The 27,014-nt window shown below is 40.8% G+C and overlaps 1 protein-coding gene across 3 annotated transcripts; it reads left to right on the top strand.

The window, feature by feature from the left end:
* Positions 1–1,891: 1,891 nt before the first annotated feature.
* On the top strand, positions 1,892–25,363 carry LOC308073827 (poly(rC)-binding protein 3; the record flags this gene model as incomplete). 3 transcript variants are annotated; one of them, XM_080413006.1, is made up of 12 exons in its annotated part: positions 1,892–1,966; positions 4,776–4,799; positions 5,472–5,504; positions 6,909–7,025; positions 8,074–8,205; positions 9,926–10,054; positions 11,254–11,328; positions 14,134–14,175; positions 17,141–17,216; positions 20,505–20,557; positions 21,911–22,080; positions 25,327–25,363. In XM_080413006.1, 12 exons carry the CDS (start codon positions 1,892–1,894, stop codon positions 25,361–25,363), a joined length of 963 nt encoding a protein of 320 aa, XP_080269132.1. The 3 variants fall into 3 exon arrangements, with proteins under 3 accessions (XP_080269132.1, XP_080269131.1, XP_080269130.1); XM_080413005.1 differs by having other exon boundaries at positions 17,138–17,216; XM_080413004.1 differs by having other exon boundaries at positions 11,254–11,397.
* Between the last annotated feature and the right edge of the window lie 1,651 nt (positions 25,364–27,014).

Here is a 27,014-nt window from a genome sequence, read left to right as displayed (position 1 = left end):
GCTCTGCATTGTGTGGTGTTCATAGACACTGGATACACAAAGTTAGGAATTCAGTTGATGTATTAGCCTGTCACAATCCAAATTAGGCTGCGGCACAGTCTATTCTTACAAACAATGATGACATTTAGCCAATGCCAGTTTCATTGTCACAGCTGCGGCTTTAAATGTTTCTTTTTTGTTGCCAGGTAGTGCAGAAATCATCCTCTTTGCACTAAGACTCATTTGTCATGGCATGGAGTGTGGTTTTTCGATGTTTGGGGAATGGTAAACACTGGCGTATAATGGCCAGACCATTACTGGTTGAGGAAGAATCCTTGGCAGAGACAGTACAATAACTTGTGAAAGCAATTTGTTTCTGCAGACAGCAGGGGCTTTGCTTGACCTAAGTTAATAGAAGTGCTCCCCCTAGTGTCCTTAACTTTAATAAACAAAGGAGTGTTAAGAAGAACTATGGATAATATCATTAACCACTTGAACCGTGTACTTTTGGCTTTAGTTGACCGGGGTCCCCCAGGGCTCTATACTAGGTACACTCCTTTTTGCCTCTACAGTACACCAAATCTCTTTGCTGAAAATAGCCCATCTACAAGAAGAGTGTAGTCAGGAATTTAGTAGGAATGTAACGATTATAGATTTTGAGGGTATGATTATAGTCAGAGAAATAATCACGGTTTCACGATTATCACTTTATCAATTTCTTCCACAACACTATGGATGTCCCGTTGATGCATGAATTATGATAACCTGAGTCAGGATTTTTTTCCTCAAGTGTCTTTTGACATGAAAAAAACAACTGAACATTGTTTTGTTTTTTAAACCCCAGTTTTTCAAGGAGTTCTTGACCTCTCCACTCAGAAGGACATCATGCGTTTGCGTTTTTATGTTATTTCATTATTTAGTGTAGCCAATGATTTTTTACCACTTTTTCTCCCCAATTTAGTCATTTTGCCAATTGATTGCTCCCCACACACATTTCTGTGTTGTCACTGCTGTCGCACCCTACCGACTGTGAGGCAGTCGGTAGGGTGCCAGTGAGAAGCCCCCACTAGCAGGTGGGGGCAGAGCCTTCGTCCCACTCGTCCCGCCCAACACTCCCCGCTGACAGGTGCCGCCCCAGCCCGTAGGAGTATGTGCAATGACCAATATATCACCCTTCCCGGCTTCCCTGAAGTTGAAGTAGTTTGACGTACCTGTCAAACTACTTCAATAACATAAAAGACACACACACAGGCACAACACCAGAGGGAGCTCCACTGATCTCGTTCAACCCAGATTCGGCACAAACATGGGGTTAAATTTGTTCTACTGCTATGCCACCAAAATGTGGAATGCCCTACCAACAGACATCAAAAAGTGTGACTCCTTACCCTCCTTCAAAACCGCCATAAAAGAGCACCTGTCTGCAATTTGTAACTGTTTACTGTACATATACGTCTTCTTGCTACTAGTGTTGATGATGTCTTGTATATCATTGTACGTCTTTAAATGCCTCGATGAATTGAATACACAGGACCGCAATGGAAACAAGCCCTTAGGGCTTTTTGTGTTATGCTTTTAGCACCATTGTATAATCTTATTTGCAAACTGTTAATAAAGTATTAAATAAATCAATCAAAAGATATGCACTATGCATTGATAACTGCAGTTGAAACATTTTGTTAGAAAATCAAGTACTGGCCTAAATCTGAAATGAAATATGTTAACAAAGTCTCTCCATGTTGTGTGTGTGTGTGTGTGTGTGTGTGTGTGTGTGTGTGTCCTGGCCTCGGCAGGTGACTGGCTGGTTGCTGTACCATCCCATTCCACCCCGAGGACTTCCCATTCCACTACCATCGTGCTCCTGCCGCCCACCCCCCCTCCCCTTCCCCACCTCCCCGCTATGTCCTGCAGCATGGAGCCCAACAAAGTCCAGTCAGAGGGTGGTCTCAATGTCACCCTCACCATCCGCCTCCTCATGCACGGAAAAGTAAGTACACTATAGGCGCCAAACTGTAGATGTGGGCTGCATTACAGCTAATCATGTTATTGCAGGAACATGCTGAGGACTGGGAATGTGATTTGTTCTTTAAAGGGGAATGAAACACTACATTGATTGATTTTGTAGTTAGTTTTCTTGCACATGTTAAAAAACTAGATAGGCAAAAACATGGCAGGCTGACCTTATAGTACACCGTGATGGATGTAAGCATTGCACATTCATAGAATTTGCCACACCTAAATCTAACACCCAATTATTTTTTCTTTTATTAGCTGCAGCTGCGTTGCTTACATCACAGTGTACTCTAAGGTCAGCCTGCCATGTTTTTACCCTTCTGTAGTTTTTAACCTGTACAGGTAAACAAACCACAAAACCGGTTTAGGGTTTCATGCCAGCTTAACCTTGTTAGAAGGTTTTGCGGAGCACTGCATGGCTCTCATGGTTGCATCAATTCATGTTTAATAAACATGAATTGATGCATATCGTATCGTATCGCCATGAATGAACCAATATCGTCCATGTATTGTATCGTCAACCATGTATCGTGATGCGTATCGTATCACTGTTAAAATGTATCGTTTCATCCCCAATGTTTATAATACTGTAACATCATAAGTGTGCACACCTACAGTAGATGTGTACTGTCTCCCTCTAAAAGTTACTGTTAAGTGAACAAAGACCTTAAAATACAGTAGCTAATAAAAAGTATACATATTTTATCAATTTGGATTTTCAATCAAACTCATTGCTCATTATATCGTCTCTAAATCATCTACCTACATGCAAGTATTCTTTTAACCACTTGAGACCTATAAACTACTTGTGATGGACTGGGCACCGTCGGCGTGCTTGACCCTCTGGGTCACTGTGGAGAAGTCTGAGTATTAAGGCACGTACACACATATGCTTCCTACGCGTTGTAGCCAAGGCAAGCTGAGGTTTTAGACGCATCTGTTTCCCATGTTGTCTTGCAGGCTGTGGGTAGTGCCCACATGAGTGCCAGTTTTCTGGTGTGTAGTTCGTTTGACTCAAGAAAACTACAAGCGAAATGGCTGCCAAATGGGGTCAACCACAGTGCTTCTTTGCTATTGGTTGACGCCCAATCAAAGTTGAACATGTCAAATTCCAAGCTTGGACCTCACACGCTTCAATGCCATCAATGCGTTGCAATGGGCAGCTCCACCCCTTTGCTCCCATAGAATGGAAGTCAATGGGGAAGCTTCTGGAACACTTCTGATGCATATGGAACACTTCTGACGCATATGAAGGGCATTTGTGACCGTGCCCTTCATGATCTCAGCCACTGTCACACGTGTCACACCTGTGATGGCCACAGCAGTAGCCACATTAAAAGTCTTTGTCATGGTCCTTCAAACGTGTATAAAAAGTTTTAACTGAAAATTCCACTCTAGTGATCCATTGCAGGTGTTTTTCTCTCACATTTCTAAAGCCTTTTCAACTGCAATGAAAAAATAAATCTTTGCCTGCGGGTGTCGCTGTTGAGGGATTTTGCCTGTCAATCATCACCTCTGCTCCGCCCCCCCCCCCCCCAAAAGGAAAGGATAGGGGAGGGGAGGGGCGAGGAGGGGAGTGGGCGGGATTAATGGCCTGTGACTTCACTATCCAAGGGCCAATCTCAGATTACTTCTCAGCCTAATTATTCAGAAAACCCCAGACCACAGAAAATCCACTGAATGTTCAAAGTTCAGTTTTTTGGGGTGTAATTGAGGTCATTGAGGTCCCAAAAAACATAAAAAATAAAAAAAAGTGAAAATCAATGTCACAGAACCTTTAAGGCAGCAAACATGGTGGTAGAAACTTTACTTTTTTTTCGTTTATTTTTGTCAGTTAGTTGATTTTGTTTAGATTCTTTTCAGCACTACATAATACAAACATAAATTACTACACACTGAACCGTTAAATGACGTACTGTTTATTGCTATTGTTTGATGGAAAGGTTACTGATTGGAGGGCATACATTTAGTTAACCTTTGTCAGGGTCAAGTTGCTTTATCAGGAGTCATTTAATTTTGATTTAAGTTTATTTTTCTTAGAGTTATCTGTTCGAATGAGTGCTGGAGTTGATATGGCTGGCCAAGGAAAGAAGGAGCTGATGGGTTAATTGGACTGGACCATGTACCCTTTGCATATGGGGAGGGACAGGGGTTTATTAGTTACATTTTTTTTGTTAGGATTTTGAAGAAATGATTTGTTTATATTTTTCAGTTGCATTATAATTTAATTTGTTAATAGCAGTTAGTGCTGTATTTGTTGTAGTTATTTGTAGTATGTTTAAATGTTAGTCTTTGTCTATCCCCTTTCATGTTAGTAGTGGTCTGATCACCCACTATATATGACATGTCTCATTTTGGTTACATTAGTCATGCTAAGCAATTGATTAATGTTCAGTTTGTTTAATTTGACCTCCTTTGTTTTTGGGCCCAGAATTATTGGTGGTTGTCACATTTTTGTTCATTTTTGTTGGGATGTTTTAAAATAAAACTACTATCTCCCTGTGTCTCTCTCACCAACCAACTCAGTCCCTGACAACACCCCTCTCATGAAGAGTGATAGCGTGCATACTGTAAGGACGGTCTGACCCTCAATGCTCTTTGAGGCCGGATAAACAATGCTTGTCCTGTAATATTCACTATATGGCAGGAAGACATAACAACACCACCAACAACAACAAACAGAGCAGGACAGGTTATTTAAAGGACTCAAAGGCAAATTTTCAAGGAATTATGTAATAAATGCTTCACAATAAATTGTTTTTCTCCTGTCTGTTTTGTTGCAGGAGGTTGGAAGCATAATTGGAAAGGTAAAGTCTGCCAGCTTTTGTGTTCACTGTCAAAGGGATTGGGAAGCACTGTTGTAATCTCTCAAGAACAGATTCTGCTCTGAGTTTGAATCTGTCGACTGTCGGTAGCCGTGTTGACAACCCGTGCACATTGGCTACAAGTGGGCGTGCCATCAGATCAGGAAGCAGGCCGCGCTTTACCCAATCAAATGTAGTGGGCGGGATTTACGTGTGTGCCTTTAGTTCCCCACTAGAAACAAACCGAAACTCATTTAACAATAGCGTCCTCGAAGCCGACAAAACCACGGAAAGTTAGTAACATTTTAAATTGCTCTTTCATCATAGAAACAAGTGGGCTTATAACCAAAACGATCCATGTTCTTTGGGAGAAATGGTGTTAAGGGTTCCGTGGAGAAATATTGTTAGTGGGAATGAAAACATAGTCGCACCACCGGAAGTGAAAGGCTGAAGGCAGACCAAAATCCCGGTTTCCCTGAGCACGGGTTGTCCATTCAGCTCCGCCCAGAGCCAAGTGAATAAGTAAAAAACAGCATAGGGCGCTGTTTTTCCTTTTTATTTGGCGATGAGTTCCCAGATTGGCACTGTTGTGACTCAACTGTCAAGAAGCATAAGAACATTATACCTTGTTCTACTTCTCCTCTTATGGCTGCTGTTCCTTCACTTTTGTTCCAGAAAGGAGAAACAGTAAAGAAGATGCGAGAGGAGGTAGGTTTCAGTCTAATGCAAAGTACAGATATCCAGTGGTGGAAAGTAACTAATTACATTTACTCAAGTACTGTACTTAAGTACAATTTTGAGGTACTTTTACTTTACTGGAGTATTTCCAATTTCCAGTACTTTTACTTCTACATCTCAGAGGCAAATATTGTACTTTTACTCCACTACAATTATTTGAATTTTCCACTACTAGTCACTTTGCAGATATAAATTATTATATTTTAAAACATACATTAACCACTTCAGCCTTATTTTATACATAGGCTATTTGAAAATAGCATCGCGACACGTTGTGAGCTTGTAGATCTGCTATTTTCAAACATTTTAGTACTTTTACTTTTACTAAGTACATTTTGATACCAATACTTTTGTACTTTTACTAAAGGATTTTTTAAATTCCGGACTTACTTGTAACAGAGTATTTCTACAATGTAGTATTTATACTTTTACTTAAGTAAGAAATGTGAGTACTTTTTCCACCACTGCAGATATCTGTATATATAATTATAATAATAATGCAATAAACCCTTAAAGGAACATAAAGTGCATGTTGTGGCAGTGTCTGTGGCCGGCCAAATTATGGCCAAATTGCCGTTGCTACAGTAGGTAACGGCTGACATCAGCTTCTGTTGTGTGAGATGTCAGACTAGAGCTTGAACTTTACTTTCCAAAAGCAAGGTTTCAATGTGTCTTGCACTTGGGAAAGTAAAAGGGAAACAAACTAAAGTCAAACGGTATTGGCAGTATAAATGCAATAAAGGAAATAATAATAATAACAATAATATTTAATTGCCAAATGAATGCAATTTCAGCTTCAAGTTGACTTTAGCACAATATATATTTGTTTTATATCTTTAAGAGTATGACAGCTTTAGAACAAAATGAATGAGTAAACATCTACATCTGCAGATACTGCAGAGGACACTAGAACAAGAAACATTCATAGGGAAAACTGCAAAAGTTGTAAAAAACAAATACTAGAATACGTTTTCTATTAACAAACAGTGAACCGGTAATTGTGTATTTCTTTCTTTCTTTCTTTTTGGTAAGTAAATAAGTTATTGTACTTCAACACCATCATTTCAAAAGAGCTTGCTTTCATGTTCACATTGGTTGTTGTCCCAACAAAATGTGACTCCTGCTAAATGTTACATTTAAAAGACCTCTTCACCCATTTTCTTCATTATCTTCATATAATTGCTCATCATCATTAGTGAGGATAGTATATGAAGATAAGGTTGAAAATGGTGCTCCTTAAATGTCATTGATGTTGAGCAGCTTATTAAAGAGAACGTAATCGAGATGGAAGGAAGAAATACTTGTATTTATAAAATGTTTTATATTCTTCTTTGAAGTTTTGATGTTTTTTTGTTCCGCTCTGATGATTTGCAGAGCGGGGCACGCATCAACATCTCTGAAGGCAACTGTCCAGAAAGGATTGTCACCATCACAGGTCCTACAGATGCCATCTTCAAGGCTTTTGCAATGATAGCCTATAAGTTTGAGGAGGTATGAGTTTGGGAAATGCTGTCAGCAGCAAGGCAGCAAATCTGTTAACCACGTAATCCTTGCGGTAGTTCGTTGTGCGACAAACGGAGAACTACAAGCTTACAAAGTGTCACGATGTGACGCGTTGTGAAATGTTATATATAAAACATAAAAAATAAATTTGGGGAAACAAATCAATGCATTAAAAAAGTAAGCAAAAGTAGCTTGAATAGCCGATCTACAAGCTCACAACATGTCGCTTATTTATTCATTTAAATCAAAATTGGAAAATCTTTCACCAATGACATGCCCAAAATAGGGACACCAGGTTGAAAGTGATTACGTCCGTCTGTCGGTTTTATAAATATTTAACCAATGAAAACTATTAACAAGAGCTTGTGACTACAGTAAATAATAACTGTATTTCAAAAGTATTTCAATGGAACATTGTCTCCATTGAAATACTTTTCCCCCCCCCCCCCAAAAAGTAATGGTTTTGGAGATACGAGGTTTCCACCCGACAGCGACGAGATGAAATATACTGTACTGTACAGGACATGTGTGTGGTGCATTATGGGTATTAGCTGTTGTCTCAGTGAGTAGCTTTATGTCAATCCTGATCTATCGGCGCTCATTTTTATTTTGTTAGACTGGTTTCTATAGGCTTTCAATATGAATATGAATGTTGTGCTATCCATTATGTTTGACTGTGATCCATCTAATATACTTGATGTATGCAGACAGCAAAATGATTAACTTTATTCTCGCTGATGCCTGCAAACATGGGTCAGACAAGTCGAGCAGTGTGGAAAATCCCAGACGACTGTCTGATTAACCAGCCCCATCGTCTGATCAACCAGCAGATCTAAAGCTTATCTTTGCAATCCCTTCTGACTTTATTCGTATGCCCGTACGTTTCTACACTTTTTACGTGGGCACTTATTACCAGCCAAAATCCTGAAATACCAGCCAAAAATGTACATAGTTGTCACTGCAAAGGATTATTCAAGTCACGTCTCAGATATCTCTGTCTGCTGCCAAAATCACATTTATTTTTCTTATTTTCCAGGACATAATCAATTCCATGAGCAATAGTCCGGCTATTAGCAAGCCCCCCGTCACCCTGCGACTGGTGGTCCCAGCCAGCCAGTGTGGATCACTCATCGGAAAAGGAGGCTCCAAGATAAAGGAGATGAGAGAGGTATTGGATGACGCGATACATTTCTGAAGCCAAATTGATTTGTATTTTTCAAGCAAAACACTTAAGACCCTCAACCAGTGCTCTCATCCATGGAGAAATGCAAGAAATTGCCGTCGTGACGTCACTAGCAAAGAAGGAAGAAATCTGCACACTGTAGCTCCCTTAAGTGCAAATGACTTTTTCGAGCAGACACTATCCTTCAGACTAAGAAGAGCGTGAGCTCAAATTGATGCTTTTTCTGTTCAGATGTGCCAATAAATTTGCACTTAAGGCAGCTGCAATGTGCAGATGAGATCTCCTTTCTTCCCACTTAAATTGTCTTTCTTTGATCCGGCACCTGCCTCATTTGGTCTTTGGATGTGTGGGACTACTTCTCTCTGTTTGACATTACTATTATTAAGTGTAATCATTAGCATGGAGTGCAAGGATCAAAGCCACAGCCCAGATGATAGATACAATAAATAATACTTTGTATATTATAACCATGTGACAATGTTTTTTTCTTTTTTTCCCTTTTTTTTTTACATGTCGAGGTACTGAACCTAGGGGTCGACCCGTTTAGAAGAGGGTCTGTGTGTGTGTACGTGTGTGTGCGCGTGCGTGCGTGCATGTGTGCGGTTAATCTTGCATACGACTGCTCCAGTCAGTGCCACATTTCCCTGAATATTTGAATATACCGTATATTTAAAAAAACTTTTCAAACAAAAAAGGGCACCGGCCTACTCGGGGAGCATGCAAGTCAGGGGCATGCATGGCCCACCCGGATATGCAATACACGTTGTACCTGTTGTCAGAGTATGCACTGTACCCAGTGTTCGAGTACCCAGTGCTCTACCACAGTACTAGTAATGTTAGAAATAACAATTATTATAATTATATTATTACCTTTATTTATAAACGGGCACCGCCCTCTCGGAAATGATGCAAGTCAGGAACAATTCAAGTTGGAAGCATGCTCCAACCCTGTACAGACAGACAGACATACAGACAGACAGGCACACACTCGCAGGCATATCTTTTTGGATTCTAACATCATGATGTGCATGACCACATCCACTCTAGCATCTAGCCCAGAGGTCTTCAATAGGGGGTCTGTGGGAATACTGCAGGGGGTCCGCAAAATTGTTGCTTGATTAGACAAATATATATATATATATATATATATATATATATATATATATATATATATATATATATATATATATATATATATATATATATATATATAAACTATTTTTTATACATATATATTTTCAAAAGTCCATTTGTCTTTAAATATTTTAAAAACATTTTCCACATTTATGTTTAAAAGAAATCCTGATTCTGTCCATTTTAAATAGCTTGTATACATATTACAGATTGTTGATAGTATTGAGATTGGTTCTCAGTTAATAAGTTAATAAGGTATGTTTATAAATGGCAGTACGGCCACCCTACTCACTGTACCTTGTACATGTATGTTTAAAACAAAAGCATGAATATGTTAATCTGTCTATTATTTTTAATGGCTTAGTATTGAATGCACATTAACATGGTATGTTTATACATATGAAACACAATTGTATACATAATTATACAATATATGTTGTAGCCCCCCCCCACCCTACGAGGTAGGGGGTCCCTGCTCCATCTCCCCATCAGTTTGGGGGTCCCTGGCCTGAAAACATTGAAGACCCCTGATCTAGCCGAATGAGTTTAATGCGGTTTTGTTCCTCTGCAGTCCACAGGGGCCCAGGTCCAGGTGGCAGGGGACATGCTGCCCAACTCCACAGAGCGTGCAGTGACAATCTCCGGCACCCCAGAAGCCATTATCCAGTGTGTCAAACAGATTTGTGTGGTCATGCTGGAGGTACTGAACACATTCCGCAATAGAATCAAACAGTAGAACTTTAATGGAGGTGAAGTATTGAATTTGAGAAACAACTTCTAGAATAGAATAGCCTAAACTAGACTAGACTAGATGAACATTAAATAGAATATAGAACTTAGAATAGAATATAGAACTTAGAATAGAATAGGAGAACTTAGAATAGAATAGAATTGAAGGACTTAGAAAAGATTCAAAAGAAGGACAGCAGAAAAGAAGAGAAAAGCTTGAGTAGAATAGTATGACTTTGATGGAGATAGAGTATGTTGGAGACTGAGAAATGCCTTCCAGAAAAGAATAGCAATGCTTTTTATTAGCTCCATTGAGAGTCATTGAGGGTCTTAACTCTTAAGAAAGCCAGCGATCAAGGCAGTCACAGGAGAACAGCAGAGCTTTTAGCAGTTCCTTTCATGAATCCTGATTTAATGAATTGACCTTTTAGAAACACTGTACCAGCCCTTTACAGTCATGTGGGCGTTCTAGCACATTTCCCACACTGATACGTGTGTAAAAGTAATATTCCCTCTGATGTGGAAAATGATGCAGTTGTATTTGCAGGGGTAGTGAAATAAGCATATTTGTTTTCTTTGATTTTGATTCATGACTTTAAAGGTAAAACTTTTTTGTACAGTGTATAGTTATTTTCTGGTTTCTGTTCTTGCTGAGCATTTCCTAAATAGAGCTTTTCATGTACTTCATCAAAGGAAGCTTTACTCAACATACATACTTCTACTGTTGGCCAAATACACAGATCCACTGCAGCAGTTAGGGGTAAAATGCCTTGCTCGAGGACACCTCAAAGTTATTTAAAAGTTTGTTGTGAAGACTGCTCATATGTTCCTGTGGCGGTCCGTGGACTCACAGTGAGTCATGATGCGATCAAACGCGCAATAGCTGGAACAGTTCAATTGACAACTGTATTGATCGCAGATGTACCCCCTTTTCAAACTTTACTCTTTTCAGGAAGGTTTTGTTTTGTGCTCTTAGTTTTACAACAATGCCCTGCCACGGATCCCAACAGACAGTCATTTCCCTAGGGGAAGGAAAGGGGTTGCTATTTTGATCAGGGGTTTTGTCTTTTCTCTCTCGTCGTCTTTGTGGAAACCAAAATAGCTGCAGCGGACTGTGTGTCTCTGTCTAACACTGCCCTCTGCCTCTTCCCTCTCTCCTGGTTCTCCTAGTCCCCACCGAAAGGTGCCACCATCCCTTACCGCCCAAAGCCCGCCTCTACACCTGTCATTTTTTCAGGTGGCCAGGTAAGAGCAGAGCCGCTGGTGCCGTCCGCAGCCAACCTCAACCTTTCACTGCAGCACCAGCCACTGCCTGTTAGTGCACTCAGGTTTCCTTACTTTGACATTCCCTTGCATGCTGAAACCCTCCCACTAGGGCAGCAACTATCCATTATCTTCTTAGCGATTATTGTATTGAGCCAGCGACCATGACATCAGTGCTCAGCCTCAGTGCAAAATACTAATGCATGCTAATGTTTTTTGTTTAGTTTTTTTGTATTGCTTTGCACACTATAAAGCAGCTGAATACATTCAGAATATTTGGAAGAAAGTAATTTCACTTCTTAAAGGGGTATCACTTTAAAGCAATTTTTTGTGTGTGACAGTTTTTAATTTGCTTGATTCAACATTTAGATATTTGATTTTAATTTGATCGGAACGCCCCCTTCCTATATAAACCTTTAAACCAACTTCAAATATTTTAACCATTCACTGAAGATACACTGAAAACAAACGTCCTTGGTTCTGGTGACTGATATTGTCCTTCTGATGTGTTTTTCAATTAATTCTTTCTAATTTGTATATATATTTTTTTTAAATGAAAACATTTCAAATAAAAAAATGTATGAATGAGAAAAGTAATTGAAAAAACACGGCCCCTTACGCATTAGAAGGATGAAAGGGCCTCTTTGTGTGGAGTTTGCATGTTCTCCCCTTGTTCCCTAGGGTAGGTACCCTCACAAAAACATGCAGTAATCCTGGTCACTATACTGCCTCCCCCTGGCCAGCTGGGGCGCCTGATTGAGGGGAAAGGAACTGGTTGGAATAACGTGTTCCTTCCACGCGCTACGTCCAACCAGGGAAACTCTCCCCTGTCAGGTGACAAGAAGGTCAGTTGGCTCTCATGCATTGAAGGAGGCATGAGCTTGGCCCTGGCCTCCCTTGGTTGGCAGAGGGAAGGTAGTGCCCAGGATCACATAGACAATTGGCACTGGGTGTAAAAAATAGGGTTACAAAATCGTGGGATAAAAAAATTATAATAATTAAAAAAAATAAGGATATCAGCAGAACCGGGGATGTGCGTTTTAAAAATAATCAAAATATCAAAATATTTAATGAAGCAAAATCAAACTGTCTGGGGTGTACAGTATGCACACAAAAGACAGCGTAAACATAAAAATCACCACAGAAGTGTTTTTAAAATGAAATACCCCTTTACGATTTTATCTTAATTTAATCTTGCAGATGTTAAATGAAAGAGCCTCACACTGTAAGGAAGTCTAGTCTGAAGTCTCAGACACAAAGCCGTATAAACCTGCTCTGAAGCTTTTAGAGCATCCAACCCACTCATCTCTTTAAAGTGTTAGATTGGATTGGAGTTCGTGTGGACACATCACACAGCTGAAAACACCAAAGTGGCTCTTTAACAAAAACTTTTTGTTAGCTTCATTTCAAAACTGTCACATAACACAAAACTTTTCTTGTCCATAAGAGCATTACAGCAAAAATAGGTCATTTTGATGGAAAAATGCCCCAAAAAAATTACATTTTAGTTAATTTTTGTTTTAGTTTAGTTTACAAAGTCAGCCACTCATACATTGTGGATAGAGTGGCTTGGGAAAGAGTCGCTTGATGAATCACAAATCAGAGCCTTCATTTTGTTGTTGTTGTAACAGTGAGAGATTGGTTTACAATATATTGAGAGATAATCATTGTAATGTCCAAAGTTATACAATTTTACTTTATGGGCATATTTTATTTTCATTACAAAAAAATATTTTGTACATCAATTCCAAAATAATGTATTTATGTATTGGCACTTGTTACACTAGATCCATTATCTTGCTCCACATATAATCTTGTATATTCATTTGTGATTATATGAATTTGCTGAGGCTAACCTTTAAATTATATTTTGGCAAGGCAGTGGTTTGAGATATTGTATCACACGATTAACCATGCTTCACTTACAAATGCCTGCATCTGTAATAAAATAAAATGTTATAGAGTCAAAGATTATAGCATGTAAATCACCTGCATGCAAGTGGACCAACCTTTAGAGTTGTTTAACAAGATACTTGGGTTTAAATTCAAGCCATGCAATCTCATGCCCGTCCATCTTTAATTGAAAACCAGTGCCTTCTGAAGGCTGGTTACTGCTTTCAATATGTGAAAGATGTATCGGTTCATTGCAACCCTTTTTTAGCTTGAGGATATCTCATTATTCACCTATGCAGATTATTGTACTGAAAAGCTTTGCAATTGTTTTTAAAGAGCTGGTGCCATGTTTTTGCACTTTTTCTGTTTTTCATGTGTCTCTGAGGTTGATAGAACTTCATTAAGCCCCCCGGTGGTGGTTTTATGGTGTTTTATGTCATCTCTGACTATTTGGAGTTTCTTCCTGGAGGCTGAAACCTTGAGGGTCAAACGTGTCAATAGAGAAACAGCGCTTTAGTGACATAGTAAAAACATACCCTCCCCCTCATTATCATAACACAACAGGTGTGGGCATGAGGAGGAGGAGGGACTAGGACAGGTGGGTGGTGCTAAGGTGGTGGAGGAGGTGCTAAGGTGAGAACCAGGTATACTTAATGAACTGGAGGCGTGTCCACATAAAAACATAATTTTAACAATTTCTGTACACTTTTTTGAAAATAATCTTCCTCCTAGTATAACCATAATACCTGATGATTATGTTTTAGGGGGGGGGGGGGATCACTGAAAATCACAGCACCCCGTCTTTAAGTATCTGTAGAGCTTTTTATAAACTTAATCTCTCTCTTTTAGGATGTTAAAATGTGATTATTTTGTATTTTTCTTCCACCCATACAGGCCTACACAATTCAGGGACAATATGCCATCCCACACCCAGATGTGAGTTACCAGTCTCTTGATAATCTAATGACAAATATTGCATACAGTACATAGCTTAAACACTGTGAACAGTCAGAGACATTTTTTTACACTCATACACCATTTCTTTTAAATTTCCATCTATAAAACCATAATAAATCATTGTCAGGGAACAGCATACCTAACAATATTACACAAAAATGCATGTCCACTCCATGATTATATTGTCTTACAACATACAATATACAAAATCTCTCCATTGCATAATGCACTTAAAGCTTTAAGTGCACATAATGCACTTAAACCATATACTTCCTTGACTGGGGGCCCCAAGGGGTCTATACTTGTCTGCTCCTTTTTTACCCTCTACATCAAATCTCTTTGCTACAAATACCCGATCGACAAGCTCATGACTCATTGCATTGCGACGTTGTAAACTTGTAGATCGGCTATTTTCACCGAATGTTCGCCGGGGAATAGGGGTGCTATAGGGTTCATGTGGTTAAAGACTCCAAAAACAGGGTGCAACTACAGAGCAAATGTCATGTAGCTCTGGCAGAGTATTATTGTGTACTTACTGCTTACAAATCACAGTTGTGCACGGCACTGGTGCTAATGTTTGACATCATGGATTATCCTTTTATGAGCACATGTGGTGGGCAGCAGAGCAGTGATGGATGGTGAGGACAGAGGAGGCGTTAATGTCGATGCAGACACTTCCTTAATTCCAGATTCATGTCTCCTGCTCATAATTTGACTTCATCCGTCCTTGTCATATAGAGCATCTCCCAAGTGGGAGCCGCTCATTCGAAGTCAGGCAGTGATTGATGGCGGCCGAGGCAGTTCGTTGACGTTAACAATCACTCAAGTAAAGGTTCGACGTCCTCTCCCACCCTCATTAAACCTCCCTTTAACATCAGGAGAGCGACCCAGAGCACCCATGCCCCCCTTAGCTGATGGCAGTGGCGACAGTAACATCACCTGAATGTGTTTCATAAGGGGGACGTGTCAGCATGGCTCTGCCACTCAGACTCCCTGGATGACATGATAGACAAGAGCAGTGGCTCCCAAACCTTTTCTCTCAATACCCGAAAGAGAAATTTGGTGTCCCCCCAGCACCCAAACTTACAAAAACACATTATGAATTAATAATCACTTAAGCCATATTTAATAGTGAAAATAGCAGATGTACAAGCTCAGAAAGCGTCGCAAACATTTTTTTAAATTCTTTTATTTTTTTATGGATAATTTAAAAAACATATATTTTCTGAAATTATTTTGAAAAATGTTGGAAATGTTTTTGTAATATTAAATAATTTGTTGGAAACAAAGGTGAATGGAGGACAAACATGAGCAATTTGAAGTGATGTTAGGTGCGTACAGTAAGGGAGCTTTCCTCGCACAGTGCGAGCGACTGACTCGTTCGCGTTAACCCTAGCGTCCCTATGAGCTAGTAGATCTGCAGTTTTTTGCAACACATTCTCAGAGTATGTTGGTTTTTTTTGCTAAATGTTTGCCTATTATGACACATCCAGAATAGGAACGCAAGGGTTCATGTGTTTAACTCCCGAGGGTGAATTTCAAAGATCTAAAAACAAAATGCAGAGCAACGTAGAAGACCACAGCCGTAAAAGGATGCATTAATCACGTTGGCAACATATTACCGGATAACAGAGTGTCCAATTCTCTCCCTCTTTTTTCCTCTTATCCTACGTTCCTGCCCTCCTTCACTGTGTGTTATGGTGGTGTTCTTCTCCTCACTTCTTCTTCTTCACTGTATAGTTTTGGTTGGCTTGAGTTCCTGGTGAGACCTGTGTCCTGAATTGAAAACCTCTTTAAATGGGTATTTCACTTTAAAACACTTATGTGGTCATTGTAGCGTCTACTTGGGCTTTTGTTTGCACCGCAGATAAGTCTTTAAGTTGCTTGATTCAATATTTATGTATAGGATATATAGGATTTTATATATCCTAATCCTACTGTATATAAGCCCATTGAACTTCAAACTCAGACTCATTTAAAACACATGTTCCTGGTTCTGGTGACTGATATTGCCCTTCTAATGCGTGTGTCTGATCTAATGAATATCAAATATTAAAATGTTGAATGAAGCAACTTTTTAAAAAACTGTCTGTCTAGGGTGCATACAATGGCCTGAGTAGACGTTAAAGGGTTAGTTCTGATTTTTTGAGTATTTTCTGTAGGAAATACTTACCATTAATGTAGTGGTTGCAAAGGTATTAATTGATTGCCCGAGTCCCGTGGTCAGAGTTATGGTCCGTTTCTGATAAATATGAAGTAGTTCCGGTAGATTAGTAGATTTGGTGGGGGCCGCTCATTAAAAATAAATTAATTAAAAAAACTAGCGTTATTTGTATTGTTGACCTATTTCTACCATATAGAGCAGGTTTCGTTCAATTTCGACCCCTCTGTCACATGGTACTATTTTTTGTGTCATATATTTTGTGCGTGAGTAGGCTGCCGCGGCGCAGTGATTCTGGACACAAACAATAGTACCATGTGACAGAGGGGTCGAAATTGAACGAAACCTGCTCTATATGGTAGAAATAGGTCAACAATACAAATGACGCTAGTTTTTTTAATACATTTATTTTTAATGAGCGGCCCCCACCAAATCTTCATATTTATCAGAAACGGACCATAACTCTGACCACGGGACTCGGGCAATCAATTAATACCTTTGCAACCACTACATTAATGGTAAGTATTTCCTACAGAAAATACTCAACAAATCTGAACTAACCCTTTAAGATTACCCCAGACATGTTTTAAACTGCAATACCCCTTTAAGCCTAATTCATGCTTCGGCGGGGAGGGAAAAGCCTGACGTGTCGCTCGCCAAAGAAAAATAATGTTTATTTTTTTGGTGGGGGGGGTCTGGCGGTGAGCGACATGTTGCATGACACTTCTTCACCGACTCATAAATTAAGCTTTAGTTCTACTTTCCCTCCTAACCCTTCAGCAGTTGACCAAGCTCCACCAGTTGGCTATGCAGCAAACCCCCTTTACCCCTCTTGGACAGACCACCCCTGCTTTCCCTGGTACGTACCCTCAATGCCCTTTGGTCACTTCCTTCTCTGCACCTGTAGAAATGTTGTTCTCTTCTCCCCCCCGCCCCCCTCTCCCCACATTCTACCATATCTCTGTTTGTTTGGTCAGCATGCCATGGCTCCTGTGGCTTCTATCCTCCGGTCCAAATACCTTGCTTTTAAAAGTATATTGTCCGTGTAATGTATATAGTGCAGATAGCCGCCAAGGCTTTTACTGAAGTTCACAGTTGTTTATTTCCAGTTAGCCACGCTGCCCGCCATGCCTTTACTTGTTATCGGTTAGCCAAACAGCCACAAGGAAACAAGACAAAAACTGATAAAAACATGCCATGATGACAGAGGCTCTGCCTCGCCCCATAATGTGTGTGGGGATGGCAGATTTAGGGGCCGATGACACAGACAGTTTCAGCCTCTGTGGGCGTCTTTTTGCAATTGCTATGCATGTGAATGAAGCGTTTTGTTTGCTGCTTTTGCGTTTCATGTCGCCTTGTGTTTATGTGCACTATGCGCCTCGCGTATTTCAGGGTGCCTCGAGTAAAAAAACAAAACAAACAAAAAATCAAAGCATTTAAGCGCTCCAGGTCATTGCTGTTTTTCCCCACTGTCCAATCAGATGAGTTGAGAGGCGGGGAATAGACAAAGAGATTGCTCTCCTGTGTTATCAGGGCGGAACCTGAAAGTCACGTGTCAGGCAACATCAAGACAGAAAGGCTCTGCAAGCTGCTCTGCTTTGTAGATTGCACATAAACTGCAGAGTTTTTTGTTTTTGTTAAAGTTTTTTTTTTTTAAGATTTTTTTTCCTGCTTTTATTGATAGTCCACAGTGGAGAGACGTTATCAAATGTAACTCAATATCATAAACGACACAAAGTCGCATACCTGACAAAATTGCCGGGGTGGTGGGGGGCAGTAAGAAATGTTGATGGGTCAACTCTTGTCCAACCCGGACAGGACATTAGGGGCCGTGGTACCATCTGCATTCCATCGGCAAAATTATTTTTGCCAATGGATGACATTTTTACAACTATGCTATTAGTAGTACTGTAGTAGTAGTAGTATGCTAGTGGTAGTAATAGTAGTAGTAGTGCTATTCCAAGTAGTAGGCTAGTAGTAGCGGTGGTACAATTTAGACCTAAGATTTTCTCTTGAAACAAAAGTCCAAAACGAACCATTAAAATGTTTTGGATTTTGCAGGACATGCTGGTTCCCTGGAGTTAGGAGGAATGCAGATTATGGTTTATACACACTACACAGCAGTTCTCACACACACTCAAATCCAGCCTCGAGCTCTCTCTATCACTCAGACGCATGCACACGCACACCCTGCCAAACAGCCCTACTCACAGTGCTACGTTCTCGCCTTAGCCAAAGAAATTCACACTTTTGCAGTTCATTCCTACCATGGCCATGGGTGTCTTTTGACCCAATGTATTAATTATTTGCCATTTTCTTCTCTTTTTGTTCTTCTTTTTTTTAAATATATATGTTTGGGGGCTTTTTCTGCCTTTATTGATAGTCTAAGTGGAGATGGACAGGAAACAGGGAGAGAGAGATGGGGAGAGACATGCAGCAAAGATCGTCGGGAACGGGACTCGAATCCGCAATGCACTGTCAGGCTACACTAGAGCCTTAGTGGCCGGACCGCTACGCCAGCGGTCCGGGCCATTATTTGCTATTTTCAGCGACGACGAGCAACATCGGATTCGTCATACGATGAATTAGCCTATAAACCAAGCTTTAATGTGTTTTGTCACCACTTTTACTAATATTTGGCAAACACTGAACTGAAGACGACTCTACTCTACTCGGACACGCTCCTAACACACACACACACACTCTCCGTTTTCTCTCTCTCTCTCTCTCTCTCTCTCTCTCTCTCTCTCTCTCTCTCTCTCTCTCCCCCCCCCCCCCCCCCCCGGAGAGTCTCCCGGTGTTTCGCCCAGGTGGACAGGGTTTTGTGGTTGTGGTTTTGTGGGTTTTTTTTAGGCACAATTTCTGTGAGGTTAAGGTTAGGGTTAGGCATAGTGTTTGTTAGGTTAGGGTTAAGGTTAGGTTTAGGCATAGTTTTTGTGAAGTTAAATGTTAGGGTTTAGGCGCAGCCTGGGTGACACACCAATAAAAGAGGGAGTCCCCTCTCTTGACTACACCCAGCTGTTGTACAGTAGGTGCCGTTGAGTGCAGAGCGCATTGTTGGAAGTTAGTTGATTGATCGTTAGATTTAGGACACACATACACTGGAGCGGGAGTGATAGACGGGCCATGATTCTCTGCATTTTCTGAAGAAAAGCATGGTTTGTTTCGGCAGTTGTAACATTTCAAATAGTTGAGTTGGTGGGGCAGTCAGGTCATTCGGTGGGGCATTGCCATAGAATTATAATATATCTAGAGGGCGGACGGCCCTGCCCCCACCTATTCATTTTAATGAAAGTTGCTCACCAGCGCATGAAGCACCCGGCGGAAGAACACTCTACTTCAGCATTTTTCCTTGATTTGAGCACCAAATGTTGGTGCTCAAAATGCAGAAGACTTGAGCAAGCAGGCACACTAGGGTTTCAAATGGTAGACGCACGCGCAGTGGCGTTTTAAATGCGGAAGTCCTGCAATCCCTGATTTGACCACCAGGCGACGGCAGCTTCACTGTTATACCGCGGTTCTGGGGGCTTGGGCTTTGCTCCCCGGGCCCATGTCCAGATCCGGGCCTGCATGAGACACAAAGGTCTCGTGAATAAAGATGGCAATGTTGGTTTCCTTTGTCACCATTATCATCTGCAAGGATATGGTGATTACCATTATATCAACTTAATCACTTAATCACAGACATTTAAAAAAATGATGTTGAAAATAGCTGATCTACAAACTCACAGTGCATTGTTGGACTTGTAGATCTGCTATTTTCGAAAGATTCTCTATACCGTACATATAGTATATTTTTTAGATCAATCAGAGTGATTGATTGAATCAGCCTTCATGTCCTATTTGACATAGGTTTCATTTAGTTTTTTAACCCCAAAATACCCTTCGCAGCACCAGCACACAAATCAGTAAGGAGGAATCAGGTAGAAACTATGATTTGAGCTAATTTAAACTTCAAAACAAATCTGGTTGCTCAACATTAACTGTTGTGCAGGCCTCACATAAAAAAAAAAAATTGCTCATCTTTAAAAAGTGCTTCAAGAGTAAACAAGAAGAATGCTGAACCAATGGCATGTTTGAAGAAGTCCTCAAGAATTTTCCTCTGAGTTTTGGTACTGTTGAAGTGACCCTTGACCTCTGATCCCAGGTTTGGATGCCAGTCCGCCAGCCAGTACCCATGAGCTTGCAATCCCCAATGACGTGAGTAATGCCACAAACACACTGCAAGATTGTGTACGGATTTATTGAGCTTAATTAGGCACAAACATGCCAGTATTGGAAAACCATTTATTATTTGGGAACAGGCTGATTGAAGATTTTCAAGACATGTATATTTCAGTGGGATAGTTACAGTATATCTGCAACCGTTGTATCACACATAAGGGGAAAGTTTGTGTTTTGATTTATTATTGATGTGAAAATAACGGTCTGCTTTTAACTGTCTAGTATAAAAAAGTTTTACATTTTTCATGGTGAAAAGCACTTATGGTGCACTTAGTTATTCATACCGTAGTTCTTACTTATTTCTCAGACCACAATAATCGTTTTAACTGGATGGTTGGAGGGCATGCCAACTTAGTTTGTGCTTACTTAAAGGAGAATTCCGGACATTTTAAATGTTATCTTTGATGTGTAGTTACTCACTCACCGAGTTAGGAAGTCGCGTTGAGTGAAATCTCGTGTCTCGCGAGATTTCCCGTCCTCGGCTCACTGCGCTCCTCGGGAAATCTCGCGAGACGCGAGATTTCACGCGAGAGGAAAACATTCACGTCGCTGACCATGAACGCCAGCTCGTGAGTGATAAACAGTGCATGTGAAAGTATCAGGAGACACCATGAGGAGGATTTGTGGGAAAAAAAAGAAGTTTGGAGCTGTGGAATTAGGCGATTTTCACTAAGACACGCGCCTCCCTCTATGCCTATGGTGGGGGTCGACCAGACTCACAGACAGGGGGATCGCTGGAAAAACTCAATGCGACTTCCTAACTCGGTGAGTGAGTAAGTACACATCAAAGATAACACTTAAAATGTCTGGAATTCTCCTTTAAGGCCTTTGCAGACAGGGTGCGATTAGTCAATCAGTTTTTACCGCATGCGAAAAGACGCACGAATCGAACTGGGTTCGATTGGCAAAAAAACGCATCGCCGCATCGCATCGCCGCACGGTAAATTCGGAGCCGGTGTGCATGAGGTCATTGAGAACCATGTGTTCATTAAAAAAATTATATTGTCCGTTTTTTCCGTGCGAAAAATCGCACCCTGTCTGCAAAGGCCTTTAATGTTGCAGTATCTTTCCACCAATAAGGAAAAACAGAGGAATGTTTATAATCTCTCCACCTAGACGTTAATTCATGTTAATTGTGCAGGGAATACACTGACCCACTGACTACCTCACCATGACACCGATTAATCTGAATGACGGGACTCATTTATACTGCCCCAGCCTATTTCATAACCCACTGACTTTAGTCTTTTATGTTAGACAGTCAAATTTATGGGGTCCGACACAGAGCACCCCTGCTTCCTGCCGTGAATCTCTGCTGTTTCTTCCCAGCTAATAGGCTGCATAATCGGACGCCAGGGAACCAAAATAAATGAGATTCGCCAGATGTCTGGGGCACAGATTAAAATTGCCAACGCCATGGAGGGCTCATCCGAGCGCCAGATCACCATCACAGGGACCCCGGCTAACATCAGCCTGGCGCAGTACCTCATCAATGCCAGGTAACCTTTGACCAGAGCACAATTGGCAAAAGGAAAATCTTTGACTCTTTTGAATGAATTACATATCGTTGCTGTCGGGCAAAAACCTTGTATTGCCATATTTCATCATAAATGAATTGCCCTATTTTATACTTTGTTGTATGACAGTGCTGCGAGAAAGTAGGTGATCTACAAGTAGCTAATCTGCAAGTAGCCGATCTACAAGCTCACAACGCGCTGCATCGCGATTTGTTGTGAGCTGGCAATTTTTTCAACGTTTTTGAAAATATTTGACCTAACCAAAATAGGGACACCAGGTTTAAAGTGGTTAAGTCTGTCTGTGAGTTTTATATTTTGTAAATGAAAAGTAATACTAACAGCTTGTGGGTAAATAATACCGTAACTACATTGGATCCATTGGAATACAGGCTCTGTTATCCATTTCCTGAAAAGTAACCATTTTGGTAATACAAGGTTTCTGCCTGACAGAGATGATAATTATGTATCATACGATTGTTCTGGTAATATTTAAAGGGGTATTTCACTTTAAAACACTTCTTTGGTCATTTTAATGTCTCTGCGGACTTTTGTGTGCACCCCAGTTTTTAAGTTGGTTGATTCAATATTTTTATATTTGATATTTTATCAGACAAGCCCCCTATAAAACCGTTAAAAACATAAATGAAAAAAAGTAATTGGAAAAAACATGGCCCTCTTTGGTTTTGCGTTGAACTTTAAAAGGTTTTGCCTGTGTATTTTAGCATAATACTCACAACCACACTTTGCATTTGATTTTTTGCTGCTGTGCTCCACTACCTCTGTCTCTCCAGCTTTCTGTCTGCCAACTAAACCATTTAATTCAAAGGCTTTTTTCACCCCAAGGCTGTGAAATTGGAATTTTCAGAGACATCCGCAGGCTACCTAAAACCTTGGTGAAATGTAGACAGTGACAGGACAGAAGCAGCTCATACACTTGAATCCCTGGTCTATATTTGCATTTTTGGGGGGTGGGTCAGGGGGATTTCAGAGAAGAGTCCGGAAAGAATCTAATGGCTGTTGCTTTCCCACAATTCCAATGGCAGGTTCAGGGACGTGGCCGCCATGTGGAATGACCCTTCGTCCATGACAACGTCCTGAAGTCCACCCCAAATCTGTAACGGCAAAGCCACCATCTCCCCCCACTAAACCCTCTGTGTTCTCCTATGGCAGCGGTTCTCAACCTGTGGGTCTGGACCCCCAGGGGGGTCCCCAGTCTCCCCATATGATTTTTTGAGGGGTCCCCAGATGACAGTGAAGTGACAATTTAGTTTAAAAAAAAAAGAAAGCAAAGAAAAACACCATTACTGCATCAAAAGTAATCAACAAACTATACAAAAGAAACTGGTCATACATTGGCCAAATTGTCAAATAATATAAGATCTTTTTTTTAAGTAGCCGATGCGAGGCGTTGTGAGTTTGTAGATCTGCTATTATTACAATATTTATCTGTTGAACCGAGTCAAACAAAATGGAATGCTTCAACTCCTACATTCCAAGTGCTTATCAGGGTGGAGGGGTCCCTCCCCAGTTCAAATATATTTTTTGGGGGGGGGTCGCGGCTTGAAAAGGTTGAGAACTACTGTCCTATGGTAGCAGTTCCCAACCTTTTCTGGATCAGGGCCCACTTGAAAATCTCAAAAGTGTTTCACGGCCCACCCACCTGACCACTTAACACGGCTGCCGTGTTATGTGGTCAGGTGGGTGGGCCGTGTGCATTTTCAGAGCATGTTTAGGATCAATCGATCGTGTTCCGGCTTTGATCAATGGAACTGACATAGTATTTTTTTTACTTCCTATTCATTTGGTATCACAAGGTTTTCAAGGTTTTAAAGCCCACTTGCAATAGCCTCATGGGCCCACCAGGGGGCCCGGGTCCAAAGGTTGGGAATCGCGGTCCTATGGAATGTCCTTATAGTCCCGTGGACTTTTTGTGTAGCACCTGATGAGTAGCTTTCAGCGTTAGCTTGGAGAAGGAGATGAAATAATTGACGTCAAGCTTACCAAGGTGGAAGTTGTTTTAAACTCACCAAGCCAGTGTGGAGTTAAGTGTTGAACGCATGCCTAATGCCATGAATATTACTGTGATTCTGTTTTTGTCCTTTGTAGGTTAGATGTGTTTGCCTATTTATCCCTGTTGTTTACCTGACTGGAAAGGATAAAAGTATAAAAAGTGAAAAACAAAGAAAAAGAAAAAAAATACACATACAGTACACACACGCGTACTTACATCAACTGAGCAATGTGTTAAGTCTTATTTGCACTTCATCGTACGATGGCGTCACGTATATTTCCTGCGTGTGACACCTTCATTCGATATAGCATAAATTAGGCTTTAAATGGAGGAATAATGGGACTCTCCCGTTAGCTGTATTGTTTTCCCAAGGAGCGTTGGGGAAGAGGAGCACTTGTTTTTGTTACCTCGCCATCCTTAAATCACTTGACCGCAAGGCAGGCGCTTGTGACAGCACGGCCTTGAGTCTCGAGCCGCCACCGAGCGAGCCCCGGCGGCGAACAGCCGATGGCCGCTTGCACAGTCTGAGTTGGGAAGCCGTGATAGGAGCAAAACAAGTCTCAGCCAATCATAGGCAGAGTCTTCCCCAGCCACCCTAGGGGAAATGGTATCGCCTCCCGTAACCGCTAAAGGGACACGGCAGCGTTGATGGCGAACAGAGGTGTGTCTGAAAATCAGCTATCTGCGTTCTATCCACTGTGCACAGGTCAGTGTGGAGGGCGATAACCACACAGAGCATGCTGCGTGTTTCACGTCGCCGTCTCTTTTTAAGAGGCTGTGACTCCTCCTACGTGCAAAAGGGGGTCACCATATTACATTTTGAAATCCAATGAGCACTATATCAGTGGTTTCCAAACGGTGTTCCGACTAGGCACACTAGGTGAGAGCAGGTGTGACTTGGACATTATTATTGCAATACAGTATACAACTATACAAAAGTAACTTTTTAATTTACTATCACTATCAGTACTTTGTGTGGCAATAGCCTATTTTAGGCATGTCATAAGAGAAAATATGACATTATTATTGGTCTCAAAAAGTTTGGAAACCACTGCTCTAGACAGCCGACCGCACAAAAAGCGCATTACACAAAGACCAGCTGCTGCTGCATAATGTTCACGTTTCACGAGAACGTTAGTTTTTCAGAATTGTTTTACTTTCTCTGTCTATTCCCTCCCCCACCACCCTCCCCCCCCCTTCTCCCAAACTGTTTTTAGGCTGACGTCAGAGGTCACTGGAATGGGCACACTCTAATTTCTACCCATCACTCCTCACTCTGCATAACATGGGCCTTGAGCTAAATGGCATTGCACCTTGTTTGATTTTATCCCACTGTATTCGTCTACCCTGGCTTTTAAGTGACTTGAAAAACTTTTTTCATGATTTTTAGTATCTATACTGAAAAGCTGTGTACATCCACTTGTTATTATGATTCTCCTCACCTGTCCCCCAAATCCTTTTGTTTCTCTTCTGAAAAGGACACTTGAGTTTTTTGACACTCTAGTACCCTGTCTTTGCATCTAATATCCTTTGTCATTTGTGTGTTTCGTCTCATGTTTTGACTTTTTATTTGTATTTGTTTTGCACTGCAGGCACCTGGAAGTGATTTTCTTTTACTTTTGTTTGATAGTAATATTTACTTATGAACTAAAATTAGTATTACAATGACCGTTTAAAATGCGATCCATGTTGTTACTCACACGGCATGCCATCAAGTTTCAGAAACGAATCATAATAGTATCAATATTTTGGAAAGGTTCATGTCCATTATTGTCATAATCCATTTTTACCGTTTTCACAACTCAGCCATCAGGAGGATAGTTTATTACAGTTCACTTTATAGTAATTTAACCACATTAACCCTGGCATTCATATTTTGGGCATGTCATTATAGGCAAAATGTCAAAAAAATAACTTGTAGTAAAGTATAAATCAGGATATTCCTTTGGTTTTGAACACATTTTCATATCTGATGGAGGAAACTGAAGGGGGAGTAGTCTAAATCAACAGTACGGAGAATGCTGACATGATTACTTGGATGCATCATGCTGGTTTCAATTTTGAAAGCTGGCAAGGTACAAGTAAACAAAACGCTCCCCTCTGATGTGAGAATATAATGCTGCTCCTCATTTCACGTGTGCGCCTGTCAGAGAGGCTTGATGGAAAAATGGAAATTGGTGATTTAAGCAGTTTAGATTGAGAAGAAATTGACAACATAAACGTTCTAAATGGGTCCAAGTCTATTTCCTGTTGCACTGTTCATGAATGTCAGCGGCTGATAGGAAATGCGCTTGGACCCAAGCTGTTCCCTGGCAACCCGACCACAAAGAAAGGCCTGAAAATTGTCAGTATAATGCTGGTACTGCTGTGAATGATTACATGAATAATGTGGTCTCCAGACAATAACACGTCGTTGCTGTTGTGCAGAAACCTCGTATATCCATATTTCAAAGTTTTTTCGTAAAAGAAAATGTCCTACATTGTTGTACAAGAGTGTCACACAAAACGACCAATCCACAAGCTCACAACACGTTGCAACACGTCGCATTGCAACACGTTGAGAGCTTGTAGGTCTGCAATTTTAGATTTTCTTTTTTAAGTGAGCGTGCATGTGGTTTTATAAATATTGAACCAATGGAAAGTATCAGCAAGAGCTTGTGTCTAATCAACTACATTGGATCAATTGGAACACAGGTTCTTTTTTTCCATTCCCTTTGGACATACAAGGTTTCCACCTGACAGCAACAAAGTATTCATTTCCATTCCACTGTGACTTGAATATAACTTTGAAAATGCATTCTGAACAACTGAACCTTTGCTGTTCCCAGGGTTTTTAGAATGTAATGCAAAAGGGCTCAAAACACGCCCCTCCTTTCACCGCAGCATGTTACAGACCTGGCTTTGT

This window comes from Gymnoscopelus braueri (assembly GCF_963280865.1).
Source record: "Gymnoscopelus braueri genome assembly, chromosome: 18".
In the NCBI taxonomy this organism is placed as follows: Eukaryota; Metazoa; Chordata; class Actinopteri; order Myctophiformes; family Myctophidae; genus Gymnoscopelus; species Gymnoscopelus braueri.
The sequence above is the reverse complement of the archived record's forward strand: the minus strand, read 5'-3'. Positions and strand labels throughout refer to the sequence as shown.